Source organism: Mustela erminea, chromosome 8, assembly GCF_009829155.1.
Source record: "Mustela erminea isolate mMusErm1 chromosome 8, mMusErm1.Pri, whole genome shotgun sequence".
NCBI lineage: Eukaryota > Metazoa > Chordata > Mammalia > Carnivora > Mustelidae > Mustela > Mustela erminea.
This window is the reverse complement of record NC_045621.1, coordinates 25,162,286-25,176,057: the sequence shown is the minus strand read 5'-3', so window position 1 is coordinate 25,176,057 and position 13,772 is coordinate 25,162,286. Positions and strand designations below refer to the sequence as shown.

The 13,772-nt window shown below is 38.2% G+C and overlaps 1 protein-coding gene across 1 annotated transcript in view; it reads left to right on the top strand.

Moving 5' to 3' along the window:
- The window catches only part of ABCA12 (ATP binding cassette subfamily A member 12), a 283,550-nt gene extending 274,309 nt beyond the window's left edge, over window positions 1–9,241 (top strand). Inside the window, exons 52-55 of the mRNA XM_032354711.1 lie at window positions 1,292–1,384; window positions 2,647–2,752; window positions 5,664–5,801; window positions 7,500–9,241. Coding sequence (XP_032210602.1) covers window positions 1,292–1,384; window positions 2,647–2,752; window positions 5,664–5,801; window positions 7,500–7,607 — 445 coding nt within the window. The 3' untranslated portion in view covers window positions 7,608–9,241. The remainder of the gene's footprint in view (window positions 1–1,291; window positions 1,385–2,646; window positions 2,753–5,663; window positions 5,802–7,499) is intronic.
- The last annotated feature ends 4,531 nt before the right edge of the window (window positions 9,242–13,772 follow it).

Below are 13,772 nucleotides of genomic sequence, written 5' to 3'. Positions count from 1 at the left end.
CGTGGTAGGGGGTTAGGGCCTAAGCGATCTGTGTACAAACAGTTTTTCTTAGGGTGCCTGGTGGCTCAGTCTAGTGACTGTCCCATTCTTGGTTTGGACTCTGGTTACGATCTCATGGGTCTTGAGATCAAGCCCCTCCTCAGCAGAGTCTGCTTGCGGATTCTCTCCGTCTGCTCCTCCCGTCACGTGTGTGCGCCCCCGCGGGCATACATGCGCGCTCTCTCTCTCTCTAAAACAAATGAATAAATCTTTAAAAGGAAATTTAAAAATAAAAAGTAAAAACAAATTTCTCTTAAGAGGAACTTAAACTATTACTCCCTGTTGCATAAAGTTCATCATCCTCAGCCTTCCTATGGAAGGCCTTTTATTGTCTGGCCTCATCTAAATTTCCCGTCTTTTTTTTTCCTGTGACACCCCCCCCCCCCAACATTCAGTCAATCTAAATGACTTAGTAGTTCCACAGACACTTACTACTCTTCCCTATCACCACACCCTGTCCCTGCCTGGCTTTCGACCTGAAATGTTTTTTTGTTGTTTTTGTTTTTGTTTGTTTGTTTTCCTGAAATGGTTATTTGACAAAATCTGAGTTCTGATCTCCCAGACCTCCTCCATGAAGTGGATCCTTCAATCGATTCAGTAAAAAAGCTACTGAAGCATTTTGTCTGTGTCTGCCTTGTAAGGTTAGCCTTGTATTAAAGTCATCCTTTCACTTCAATGATCATATAGTAGAAAAAGTTCTAGATTTTTTTTATAATTAAGAGTCACATTGATATCCTAGCTTTGCCCAGCATGCTATATGTTCTGAAGCCAGTCTTTTAATTTCCATTCATTTTTGTATGAAGTGGAGTGGATTTGTACCAGTTGTCATAGTTCTTGAAATGAGGGATTATATAATCAAGTACAGGTTAACTAGTTATAAATAAGAAAGCATAAAAGCCAACTGAATATGGAGTATGAAGTGTCATGAAAAAAAGCTCAGGATTATTTTGGAAACATTTCTCAGGGAATGTAGGTCTTGAGCCTAAGCTTGAAAGAGGTTGAAAGAAATACCGTGTTTGATGAGAGGGCATTGCAGGTGAGCGAGATGGCTTCAAGCTGGAGAATAAAGAGTAATAAACCCTAGGTGAAGACATTTAATTTATATTTTAAAATGTATTTTTTGTGTCCTTCAAGGGAAAGGACGTTTTAAAGCACTAAAATAGTATTTCTGAGGTGCCGTAATGAAACATTTGAACTTACGCTTACGAGCACTTTCCTGTGCCCGGCGTTCTGATGTGGTTCTGTCTTTCAGCATGGAAGAATGTGAAGCTCTCTGCACCAGGTTGGCCATTATGGTGAATGGAAGGTTCCAGTGTATGGGGTCTTTGCAGCATATAAAGAGCCGGTGAGAGGCGCCTGGGCGGCTCGGTCTGTTAAGCTTCTGAGTCTTGGTTTCAGCTCTGGTTGTGATCTCAGGGTCCCGAGATGGAGCCCCACACCGGGCTCTGCACTGGTGGAGTGGCTTTCTCCCCCTCCCTCTGCCCCTTCCCACAGTGCTTGCTCTCTCTCTTGCTCTAAAATAAACAATTTAAGTCTTAAAAAAAAAAAAAAGCAAGTGAAGAACTATTGTGTTGTTTGTTTTAACATACAGTGCGGGGAAGTCACTCTACCAGTACTGTACTAACCTTGAGGATTGCTTCACAGCTTGTCTGTGACAAGAAACAAAATGGGAAGAAAAAGTTGATCTCCAACTCACCTGAAAGTTAAATTATCTTACTAAAAGGTCTTAAAAAGAAAAAAAACTGCAATACAAATACTCTCAGAAAGGAGTTTTCTAAGAATTTACTTGATAACAAGTTAGATCTTGACAAGTACAGAAAGGCATAGATTTTTATCTTGCGTGTTCATGTACCATGTGCACAGGCTTTTAGTAAGCTGTTTAACATTTTTCCTGCATTCAGAACCTTTTAACCAATAATACTTTGGGGAAATGTATACAAATATCATATTACCAAATTAAAATTAAATTAATATTTTACATTTGCCAGAGTACATACGTACCTATACATGTCCATGCTAATCTCCAAACTTCAGGATGTTACTTTATACCTTTATCTGTACAAGTCAGCTTCTTATGAAATAATATGAGCCAAGATAAGTAAGAAAAAAGGATGAAAGAGACATTATATGTTGTTCTCACAGAGTCTGTTGTGACTTGTTTACAAAATCTGTACTTGGGGAAACAGTTAGCTAACATAATAAATCATCATTCATTTTTAAAACCCCAGTGACTTGGGACACCAAATCTCCAATGACTTGCCTTTTTAAGACCTTGTTAGTTTTAAATTAGAAAGTATTTAACCCCGGATACTGACATTAGATGCCAGTTCATTGATGTCAATGAAAGCCAAGTTTTTATCTTTTCTTTCTAATGCAGCTTTTGTCCAAGGAGTGTGACTTTGTATAGTGGTAGAACTAAATAAAAAATCATGGCAGTGCACTATTGCCAGTTGCAACACATCTTGAACTTTAACGGCAAAATGGCAGTCTTTATTTAAGAAAGAGGCTGTAATAGTCAGCTTGGGTCCTGTTTCATTACCTAGAATTCCAGGGGAGTTATTTCAGCAAAATGTAACTCATACCACATTTTGCACTTTCTCTTTCTAGTTTTGGACGAGGATTTACTGTCAAGGTTCACTTGAAGAATACCAAAGTGAGCATGGAGGCCCTCACAAGGTTTATGCAACTGCACTTTCCAAAAACATACTTAAAAGTAAGTAGGAAATTGTCCTGCCTTTAGGTCTTGATTGGTTTTGATAGTCATAATCTAATATGGATACTTGCTATTTTCAAGTTGAGTGTAATTTTATTATTAATTATAACATATTTATTAGTTCAAGATATATAAGATATTCTGAAACACAGTATGAACAAATAGAATCTTTAAGTTAATTATAAGATTTTATAGCTATTTAAAAATAATGAACTCCTGGGGTACCTGGCTGGCTCTGTCTGTAGAATGTGTGACTCTTGATCTCAGGGTCTGTGAGTTCAAGCCCCACGTTGGGTGTAGGGCTTACATTAAAATACATATATACATACATACATACATACATACATAACATATATACATAAATGAAGTGTAGTCCTTTTATGTATCTTTATTTCTTCCTCACAAAGACTTTATGACCATACTATTAGTTTTAGAGTTGTATATATAACTAGTTTATGAATTATATATGTTAAGGAACTGAGGGATGACAGATACTATATATGATCAAGGACATTTCTTATTTTAAAAAAATGTAAAATTCCAGAATGTCATAGCTAGAGAATATTATCATCTTGTTCCTCTCATTTGGAAGACAAGCCCACAATGGTTTGAAAGAACTGCTTGGAAATCAAGTTCTTCTTAGCTGAAATGTTGTTCACTTAATTTCATCATATATATATATATATATATTCATAGGATGGACAGGCACAGATATGTGTATATATCTCACATAGCATATACTTAAAATAAATGCATGGGACAAAAAAAGCTGTCTTTATAATATCTTTCATGTACAGATAGTTTGTACAAGATGATTATAGCAAGTGAATGTTTTCAAATGAAATCAGGTGGTGGGAGCACCTGGGAAGTTCAGTCGGTTAAGTGTGAGACTTTGGCTCAGGTCATGATCTCAGGGTCCTGGGGTCTAGCCCCGTGTTGGGTTCCTGTTCAGCAGGGAGCCTGCTTCTTCCTCTGCCCCCCTCCCCATGTGTGTTCTCTCCTTCTCAAATAAATAAGTAAAATATTTAATAAAATAAAAATAAAAGACATCAGGTGAGGAACGGTGGAAAAAAATTTAAAGGCTTGGGCAACGATCCAGCTCTGCCTGTGTGTTTTCCACCAAGACATTTAAAGTCTCTGAACTTCCTCTTTCTCCTTTATGAAATAGGAATAATAACATCTACCTCACAAGACTGGTGTGAGGAGCGGATGATAAAATGCCCACAAAGCTACTTTGTAAACTACAAGACACCATATTAATGTGCCATGATTGTAGAGAGCAAAAGAGAGTACATATTACATATTTTAAAACCATTCTTTTACCTCTATAGAATACCTTTGCCTCGACCTCCCAAACCTCATCTGACTTCTCCAGGAAATAATAGCTTTTATGATTCTTATCAAAGTCCATTTTCTACCGTATAAATTAAAATTAAATTTAAAAATTAAAGGATACTTCGCCTTACACAAATCACTGTAGTGCTTTTTCTTTTGGTTAGTTTCCAGGTCGAAACCAGTGTTTGCTCATTGAGTGATGAGATTCCATTCATGTCGGTGTGTTCTGGGACCAGGGCTACACAGAGCAAATGCAGTGATCATAAAAGTCTCAGGTCTCTCTCGACAGACCATTCTCTGCAAGTGGGTGGAGGTTTCTAGATCTCTAGAAGAGAAGTAGCAAGAGCAGCAGTCGGGGGATTAAATAAGTAAGAAAGTCTGAATGTGACGACAGGTGTGATGCACCCACGGGTCAATAGGAGGGGTTAGGCAGAGAGCAAAGGAGTAAGAAAAGGAGAGGTTTCCAGCCACAGAAGTCTTGAATACCAGGTGAAATTCACGGTCTTGATCTGACCCATATAGGTTGCAGGGTTAGATGCTGGAGTAAGAACATATCTTGATCAGAGAGTGCCCCAGAAAGATTATCCTAGCTGCTGTGTGCCAGAACGTGTGACGGTACGCAGGCTCTAGGCCACAGAGGACACTGTGGCAGTCGCTCAGATACGGAGGGGTGAGAATGGGATTAACACTGATGGTGCAGACAGAGAGGAATGGTTTAAATGTGATAAGCGTTTTAGAGGAGAAGCAAATAGGATATGGTAACTGAGTAAACATGTAGAAAAGCAGGATGTTAAGTATGCTCCAAGGAAACAAGAATAGATTACTAAGTAGATGGTGATACTATGGTCTAAATAAAGACATTGGGAAGAATTTTAGGGTGAGTTAAGAGAGAACATGGCGTATTTTTTTTAAAGATTTTATTCATTTGAGAGAGAGCTGGCACAAGTGGGCATGCGCAGGTGGGGGGAGGGGCCGAGGGAGAAGAAGAGACTCCCCACTGAGCAGGCAGTCCAGTGCGGGGCTCCATCCCAGCACCCCGAAATCATGACCTGAGCCAGAAGGCAGACGGTTAAATGGCTGAGCCACCCAAGCACCCTGAATGTGGCGTATTTTAATGAGACTTTTCCTACACGGTGCTTTTGAAATCTAGCTTTTTAGCCAGTATAAATTGAACAGTTAATCCCTAGCCTTTTAGAAAGGTCTACATTAAAACAAAAAAAATTTTTTTTTCTAAATGTGATCTCTGATAACAACCTTATATGAGCTGAGCATAATCGGACATCTAAAATACCATTTTACAGTATTTTTTCTAGGAAGACTATAAGGACTTTATAAGTGCATAGGAATATAGAATACTTTGGAATTGTTGCTAGGCATTTAATTTGTTTTCTTCTTGATATTTGTAGAACTTTTCATCTCGTCCTTGCAGGTTGTTAGTTGCAAGACATAGCCATCCTTTACACCGTCTCATCACTGTCAGTGGAAGGAATTTCAGTGTTAGCTCTTGGTCGACTTCTGCGGTCACCTCAGTATTATCAGACATAGCAGAATAAATGTTTCCCTTTCGTCCCCACAGGATCAGCACCTCAGCATGCTAGAGTATCATGTGCCAGTCACAGCAGGAGGAGTAGCAAACATTTTTGATCTGCTGGAAACCAACAAGACTGCTTTAAATATCACAAATTTCTTAGTGAGTCAGACTACCCTGGAAGAGGTGAGTGGGATACCATGATCCGTACGCATAATGTCATTTATTAATTATTACACATTCTGGTTATTTCTTTTTAATAACATTCATTTTATTTGTAATTGAAACATTATCTAAACTTGGCACCTGAAAAACTTACCTTAATTTATTTTTAACTGCATTTTGGGATGTTCAGAAAAAGTGTGAAAAGCATTAACTGTTTTTTAATAGAGAAAAGAAGATTTTTCCCTTCTATAAGACATTTATATCCATTAGGTTATATGAATATGTAAAGCAACAAACCTGTAAAACAAATAGATATTAACACTTTCCTCACTTTCTCCTTGTTAGGTTTCTTTTTCTGCCCCCACCCCTTGGTAGGTTTCTTAAATAATATTATTGTCTTCCTGGGTTAGCATAGGATGGGGGTTTCTAGAGGGAGTTCAGTGCCAGACCTGTAGATCTGCTAGATTCAGGCAACCAGAGTGGTAAATGCAGAATTTTTTTGTTTCACTCACATCATCTGTCTTAATTACTCTGTATTCGATAACTAGAGGCTTTAGGGGTCGTCTTTCATCATCTTCGCAGCGTGTTAATTTTGTACAGCTCAACCACCTGATATATAAAACATTTAATAGCATCTGTCGTCACGACAGGTCTAAACGTTAGGCCTCAGGGACCTCTAAGAGCTGCATTTTATGGACAATTTTTTATGGGGGCTTTGAGCAATTAAGGCTTTACTGACCCAGAAAATTTAGCCTTTGACTTAAAATCAACTACCGGGACCATGTCTGACACAAAGTAGACTCTCAGTTTCTAGAGCAATCTATGATAGACTTAATGATTTTAAACCAAGTAATAAAGGTCAGTCTGTTAAATAATTGGCTTACTGAGCATAATGTGGGCTCTCTATACAAATTTTATTTTAGTGCATTAACTCTTGAAACTAGTGAAATTTCTCTCAATGTTATCATATAAACATTTGATAATGGCTTCGCTTGGCCTCCTGGATTATACTTGATAGAGATATTAATGTAAATCTTATTACAGATATGTGGTTATAGATATTTAATTATTGCTTTAGATTTGTATTATGCTTATAATTATAGATATAGGTTTTATTTTCAAACCCCAGTTAAATTATTTTTAAAGATTTTATTCATTTATTTGACACAGAGAGAGAGAGATCACAAGTAGGCTGAGAGGCAGGCAGAGAGAGAGGAGGAAGCAGGCTCCCTGCTGAGCAGAGAGCCCGAATTATGGCTCTGTCCCTGGACCTTGAGATCATGACCTGAGCTGAAGGCAGAGGGTTAACCCAGTGAGCTGACCAGGTGTGCCAATTTTTTTAAGGCTTTATTTATTTAATTTTGAGAGGGAGAAAGCATGAGAAGGAGGAAGGACAGAAGGGGGAGGAACAAGCAGGTTCTGCACCAAGCACAGAGTCTGATATGAGACTTGACCCCAAGACCCTGAGATCACAACCTGAGCTGAAATCAAGAGTGGGACATTTAACCAACTGACCCATCTAGGCAGCACCTCCCACCCCAGTTAAATTTAAATATCTAAAAGAATACTAATGAGAATATATATTTCTCTATGGACATATGCCTATAATATCTAGTTTTCTTCTTTTTTTCTCTTTCACTGTGTGTGTGTGTGTGGTGTGTTATTTCTTCCTTTGGCTTACCAAGCACTAATGACTTTATTTTCCTTGGAAAAAATCAGGTTTTCATCAACTTTGCCAAAGACCAAAAGTCCTATGAAACTGCTGACACCAGTAGCCAAGGTTCCACCATAAGTGTTGACTCACAGGATGACCGGCTGGAGTCGTAGTCCAGCCAGCAGAGTCAAGCTCAGCAAATGGCCAATGGCTTCATTGTAAGGAAGAACCACAGAAGATACTGCTTCCTCAAACTATCTTACTTTTAAAGTATTACCCTGTATGGAAGGTACAGTTGTGTAAGACTAACAAGTATCTAACTGTAAGTGGAGAGTTTTTTCCCTAAAGCCAGTGAATGTTGTTGCTACTGTAATGAATTTTGGTAAACTCAGTACTCTGGGAGTGCTCGTGCACATGTTGGTGGTTACAAGGCAAAGATAAATGTCTTAATTTATTACTTTTAATAAAAAGCTTAAAAGGCATGGTTATTAGTAGCTGAAAAGTAAGAATGGAGAAGAAAAGTAAGATAGTTTGGGGTAGATAGAATTGGGAGAATAAACAAAATAATTTATTTCCAGAAAACAGCAAAACTAGCATCATCACAGAGTAACAACGACAGTAAGCAGTGGGCATGATGTCTGCAGTGTACGTGGTGTGTCATTTTCAGTACCTGTAAATATGTGAGAATATGCTGAATCCCAAAAAAGTGCCTTTCCACAAGAATGCCATAGGAAGGCAGTTTACCCTGGTGGTAAACAGAATTTAGATGTATTCCTGCCAGGCCTTAACACTAGTAAGGCACTGAGCAGAGCAAGAAGCTTCTTGTTCTTCACAGGAAATGGATGTGTTGGCTGAACAGATCCAAATCCTAAAAACTGATAGAAAATTCATGCTGCTGGCAGGCAACATTTTTTTAATCTTGTACAGAAACCCTCATTTTGTGGGTCTCTCTGCAGGAAATATTACTGTGGAGAGAAAATTAATAGGGAGGTAAATTTCAACTAATCACCCAGCTGACCCAGAATCATGCATATGGCTATAGGATAGACTTCATAATAATGCCAAATTATATGGCCCTCAGGGAAGGTGTTTTGTGTGCGTGCGTGTGTGTGTGTGTGTGTGTCTGTGTGTATACACATGTATACGCATTTGCCAGGTTTGGCAGGATTGCATTAGTTTCAAAAATAAATAAATGCAAAGTTTAGAAAAAAATAATTCATGGAGTCATTTTATTTGTTAGAGAAGATTCAGGAACCTAAAAATTGCAGTCATGTGACCTACAATGTCCCACGTGATCAGGTCCCTGTTCACCACTCTACCTTCATCCCTCTCTTTCTCTTCTTCCTCTTTAGGGTATAGCCATGCTGGGCTCTTTTCAGCTTTTCCAGTGCACCAAACCACTTCCCATCTCCAGACCCACTACTTGAAATGTTCTTCCCTCCTGTTTGTCACTGAACTGTGCTAACATGTTGTCTTCAGAAATGTTACTCTCTCTCACAGAAGCTTTCCTTTTCTACCTCCTCAGTTTAAGTCCAGTCCCTCTGTTTTAATACTGTGCTTTATTGTACCTCCTACTTTTCTGTCAAACATGCATCCTAATTTATAATATATCCAGACTAAAAATATGCATCTTAACAGATGGCAATAGAATTTCTCTTAGGATAGAAAAAGCCTGTATTTAGTATAATATGTACATAAGGCTTTTGGAGTAGAAGTTGTAACTCCGAGAGCATGGTTGTCTTCAGGAGCCCAAATGACAAAAAAGGTGGTCAGGCTCCATAATAATTAAAAGAATTTGTTTATTGTATGTTGTGTTGTTAATTGTGATGAGGGTGGGTGGTTGGTCGATTGCCTGCTTGTTTCTGAGCAATGGTGGGAAGGGAAGCAAAGGGTAAGGAGAGAAGTGGAGGAAGGAGAAAGCAGGCAAGGATTAGCACTAAAGAGAGATGAAAGTCCAGTGAGAAGGTGGAGTGGTTGAGTGGACTTTTAAAACCATGAATATCCAGATATATTTTCACAGTCTCGCTATGCAACTGTGCTATGAGCTGCCCTCATGATTTCTAAATCTTCATTAAAGTCAGCCACACTTGCAAATGAGTGTCAAGTAAAATTTGAGGAAGGGATGGGTGGATGTCTTCTTTGAAAGAAGTGAAGAATAAAATCCTACAATATATTAAAAAAATCATTCATCACAATCAAATGAGATTTATTCCTGGGATGCAAGGGTGGTTCAATATTCACAAGTCAGTTAACATGATATATCATATCAGTAAAGGAAAGGATAAAAACCATATGATCATTTCAAGATTCAGAAAAAGCATTTGAAAAAGTACAACATCCCTTCATGATAAAAGCCCTCAACAAGGTGGATTTAGAGGTAATACATCTCAACATAATAGAAGCCATATATGAAAAACTCACAGGGAACATTATATTCAATGGGGGAAAACTGAAAGCTTTCCCCCGAAGGTCAAGAACAAATCAAGGATGTCCACTCTCACCTCTTTTATTCAACATAGTACTGGAAGGCCTAGCCTCAGGATTCAGACAGCAAAAGAAATGAAAGGCACCCAAATTGGTAATGAAGAAGTAAATCTCTCACTATTTGTAGACTTGATAGTATATATATAGGAAACCTGAAGACTCCACCAAAAAACTACTAGAACTGATAAATGAATTCAGTAAAGTCATAGGATACAAAATCAATACGCAGAAATCTGTTACATTTCCATACACTAATAATGAAGCAGCAGAAAGAGAAATTAAGAAAACAATCTCATTTACAGTTGCACCAAAAATAATACACACCTAGGAATAAAAGAGGTGAAAGACCTGTATCTTAAAAACTATAAAACACTGATGAAAGAAAACGAAGGTGATACAAGGAAATGGAAAGACATTCCATACTCATGCATTAGAAGAACAAATATTGTTAAAATGTCTGTACCACCTAAAGCAATTTACACATTTAATGCAATCCCTATCAAAATACCAACAGCATTTTTCACAGAACTGGAACAAACAATCCTAAAATTTATATGGAACCACAAAAGACTCTGAATAGCTAAAGCAATTTTGAAAAAGAAAAGTGAAGGGGCACCTGGGTGGCTCAGTGGGTTAGGCCTCTGCCTTTGGCTCAAGTCATGATCTCAGAGTCCTGGGATTGAGCCCCACATCGGGCCCTCTGCTCAGCGGGGAGCCTGCTTCCCCCCCTCTCTCTGCCTACCTCTTTGCCTGCTTGTGATCTCTCTCTTTCTCTGTCAAATAAATAAAAATATTTTAAAAAAAAAGGAAGAGTGAAGCTGAAGGGATTATAATTTCAGACTTCAAGTTATACTACCAAGTTGTAGTAACCAAAATGATCACAAAAACAGACACAAGAATGTCTTGTCACAAAAACACATAGATCAATAGAATAGAATTGAAAACCCAGAAATAAACCCACAATTACACGGTCAATTAATCTTTGACAGAGCAGGAAAGAATATCCAATGGAAAAAAGATAGTCTCTTCAACAAATGTTGCTGAGAAGACTGGACAGCTATATGCAAGAGTGAAAGCAGACCACTTTCTTACACCATACACAAAAATAAACTCAAGATGGAGTAAGTACCTAAATGTGAGACCTGAAAGCATAAAAATCCTAAAAGAGAGCAGAGGCAGTAATATCTCGGACATTCACCATAGTGACATTTTTCTAAATATGTCTCCTGAGGCAAGGGAAATAAAAGCAAAAATAAATTATTGGGACCACATCAAAATAAAAAGCTTCTACACAGCAAAGGAAACAATCAACAAAATTAAAAGGCAGCCTCCTAAATGGACAAAGAATTTGCAAATGATGTATCAAATAAAGGGTTAGTATCCAAAATATATAAAGAACTTCTACAACTCAACACCAAAAAAAAAAAAAAAACCCCAAAAAAAACCAGTTTTAAAATGGGCTGAAGACATGAACAGACAGTTCTCCAAAAAAGACATTCGGGTGGCCAACAGACACATGAAAAGATGTTCAGCTTCACTGATCATCAGGGAAATGCAAATCAAAACCACAGTAAGCTATCACCTCACACCTGACAGTATGTCTAAAGTCAAAAGCTCAAGAAACAAGGAGTGTTGACAAGGATGTGGAAAATTCCTGGTACAATGTTGGTGGGGATGCAAACTGGTGCAGCCACTGTGGAAAACAGTATGGAGGTTCCTCAAAATGTTCAAAATGGAACTACCCTACAATCCAGGAAACACACTACTGGGTATTTACCAAAAAAATACTAAAATAATAATTTGAAGAGATACGCATACCCTTATGTTTATAGCAGCATTATTTAGAATGGCCAAATTATGGAAGCAGCCCATGTCCATCAATAGATGAATAGATAAAGGAATTGTGGTATATATGCGCAATGGACTACTACTAAGCCATAAAAAGCAACAGAATCTTGCCATTTGCAACAACGTGGAGATACTTAGTATAATGCTAAGTGAACAAAGAGAAAGAAAAATACTATATGATTTCAATTATATGTGGAATTTAAGAAACAAACGGGCAAAGAAAAAAAAAAAGAGCAAGACAAACCAAGAAATAGAATCTTCGTTACAAAGAACTAACTGCTGGTTACCAGACGGAAGGCGAGTGGAGATATGGGTGAAATAGGTGGTGGGGATTAAGGAGCACATGTGTTGTGATGAGCCCTGGGTGATGTATGGAAGTGTTGAATCGCTATACTGTATACCTGAAACTAATAAAACACTGCATGTTAATTATATTGGAATTAAATTTTTTTTTAAATGTGCAAAATGGTGACAGCTTGAATATGCAGAGTGGAGCTTCTGACCCCCCAGGTGATGGATCTGGGGGTGGGTCCCAGTCAATATTATCCATCTCTCCATAGGCAGGGAAGCCTGAGCTACCCTCTATACTGTAGTCATTGCACTTTATTTGAATGTCCCTTTCGTATTTCCCTCGCTAGACATGAAGCTCTGTGAGGACAGAAAATCTATTTTGATCTTCCTAACTTTCCCACCCCCACACACAATGAGTATTTGTGGAACTCAACAAATATCTGTTGGTTAAATGAATAAATGAATGAGAAATAACAAAGCTGGCATGATTGGTAAGAAAAACAAGCATCCTTTTTCAGTATAAATCTCTGAAATGCAGTGAAGTTTCCCATAGGGTAATTTATTCATGGAGAAGAAAAAGGAAATATGATGCTTTATTCCAGACTAGATACTACAGTGAATCCACTGACATGGGAGGATTTTGGTACCTTTTTAGGAATCAGAATTCTGATGCTTTATGGCATAAGAGTTTCATGACATTTTTCCATATAAGTAAGGTATATACATGAAAAAGTGTTTGAATCCACATCCCTTTGGATTTCTTTGCAGTAGCAAAAATGTTTTGAGAATTCCCAGTTCTCGGAGGACCTCCTCCACTATGGATAACATGAGCAGAATCTGCTTTTTTATATGCATTATGTGAATTACTTCTGAGGATTGTGGCCGTCTTCAGTTCACCTATGAAACCTGATTCTTGTAATATTAAAATAGTTGGTACAAAATCCAAAGAATATAAAAATGGTATGTACAACTACTTTCTCCAACAATGCTCTCTGTCTGAATGATGGATCCATTCTCCTCAGAGATAATCCAGAACTCCAATAGCAGGTGTCCTGGGCCAGGGTGGGGGTGACAGAGCAGGTTTGCATTCTCTTACCCCCACAGGATTTTGGGAGCCTGCTTGCTTCATTAATGTAAGTTTCTCAATGCAGTTTTTAAATATAATAAGGCAGGATGAAAGTGGCAAAAGTGGCAAAGGCAAAAGTGAATGATGCTATTTCTTTTGACATCATTTGCTAGGAAATTAATCCCATTCTTCCCTTGCTTATAAACCCAGACTGGTTTTCTGTCATCTGTAAAATGAAATGCAGACTCTTTAACCAATCTTCAAAGTATTTCATGATCCAGCTCCCAACGCTTCCATGTCTCCATGTAGACCGTGCTCCCACGTCAATGCGTTTCTTGCAGTTTTCTATTAAGTTAGACCCTTTCTTGGTACTATGGCACTTTGCACTACATTCTTCTTGGAAGACCTCTGCCCTGTCCCCATTTAACTTTTATCTAGGAACTTCTCTTCATCTTAGTTACTACTTTTCTCCTGTATTTTCTTTTCAAGGAAACCTGCCCAGAAAGCCTCAGGCTGAGTTAATTGTTCCATCTCTGCTACAAAAGCATTTTGTGCAGGGCTCTGTGGGAAGCTATCCTGGGTTGCCTTCCTCTTCCTACTACACTCTAAGTTCCTTGGAGCGGTGAACTCCATTCCTTCATCCTTGTAT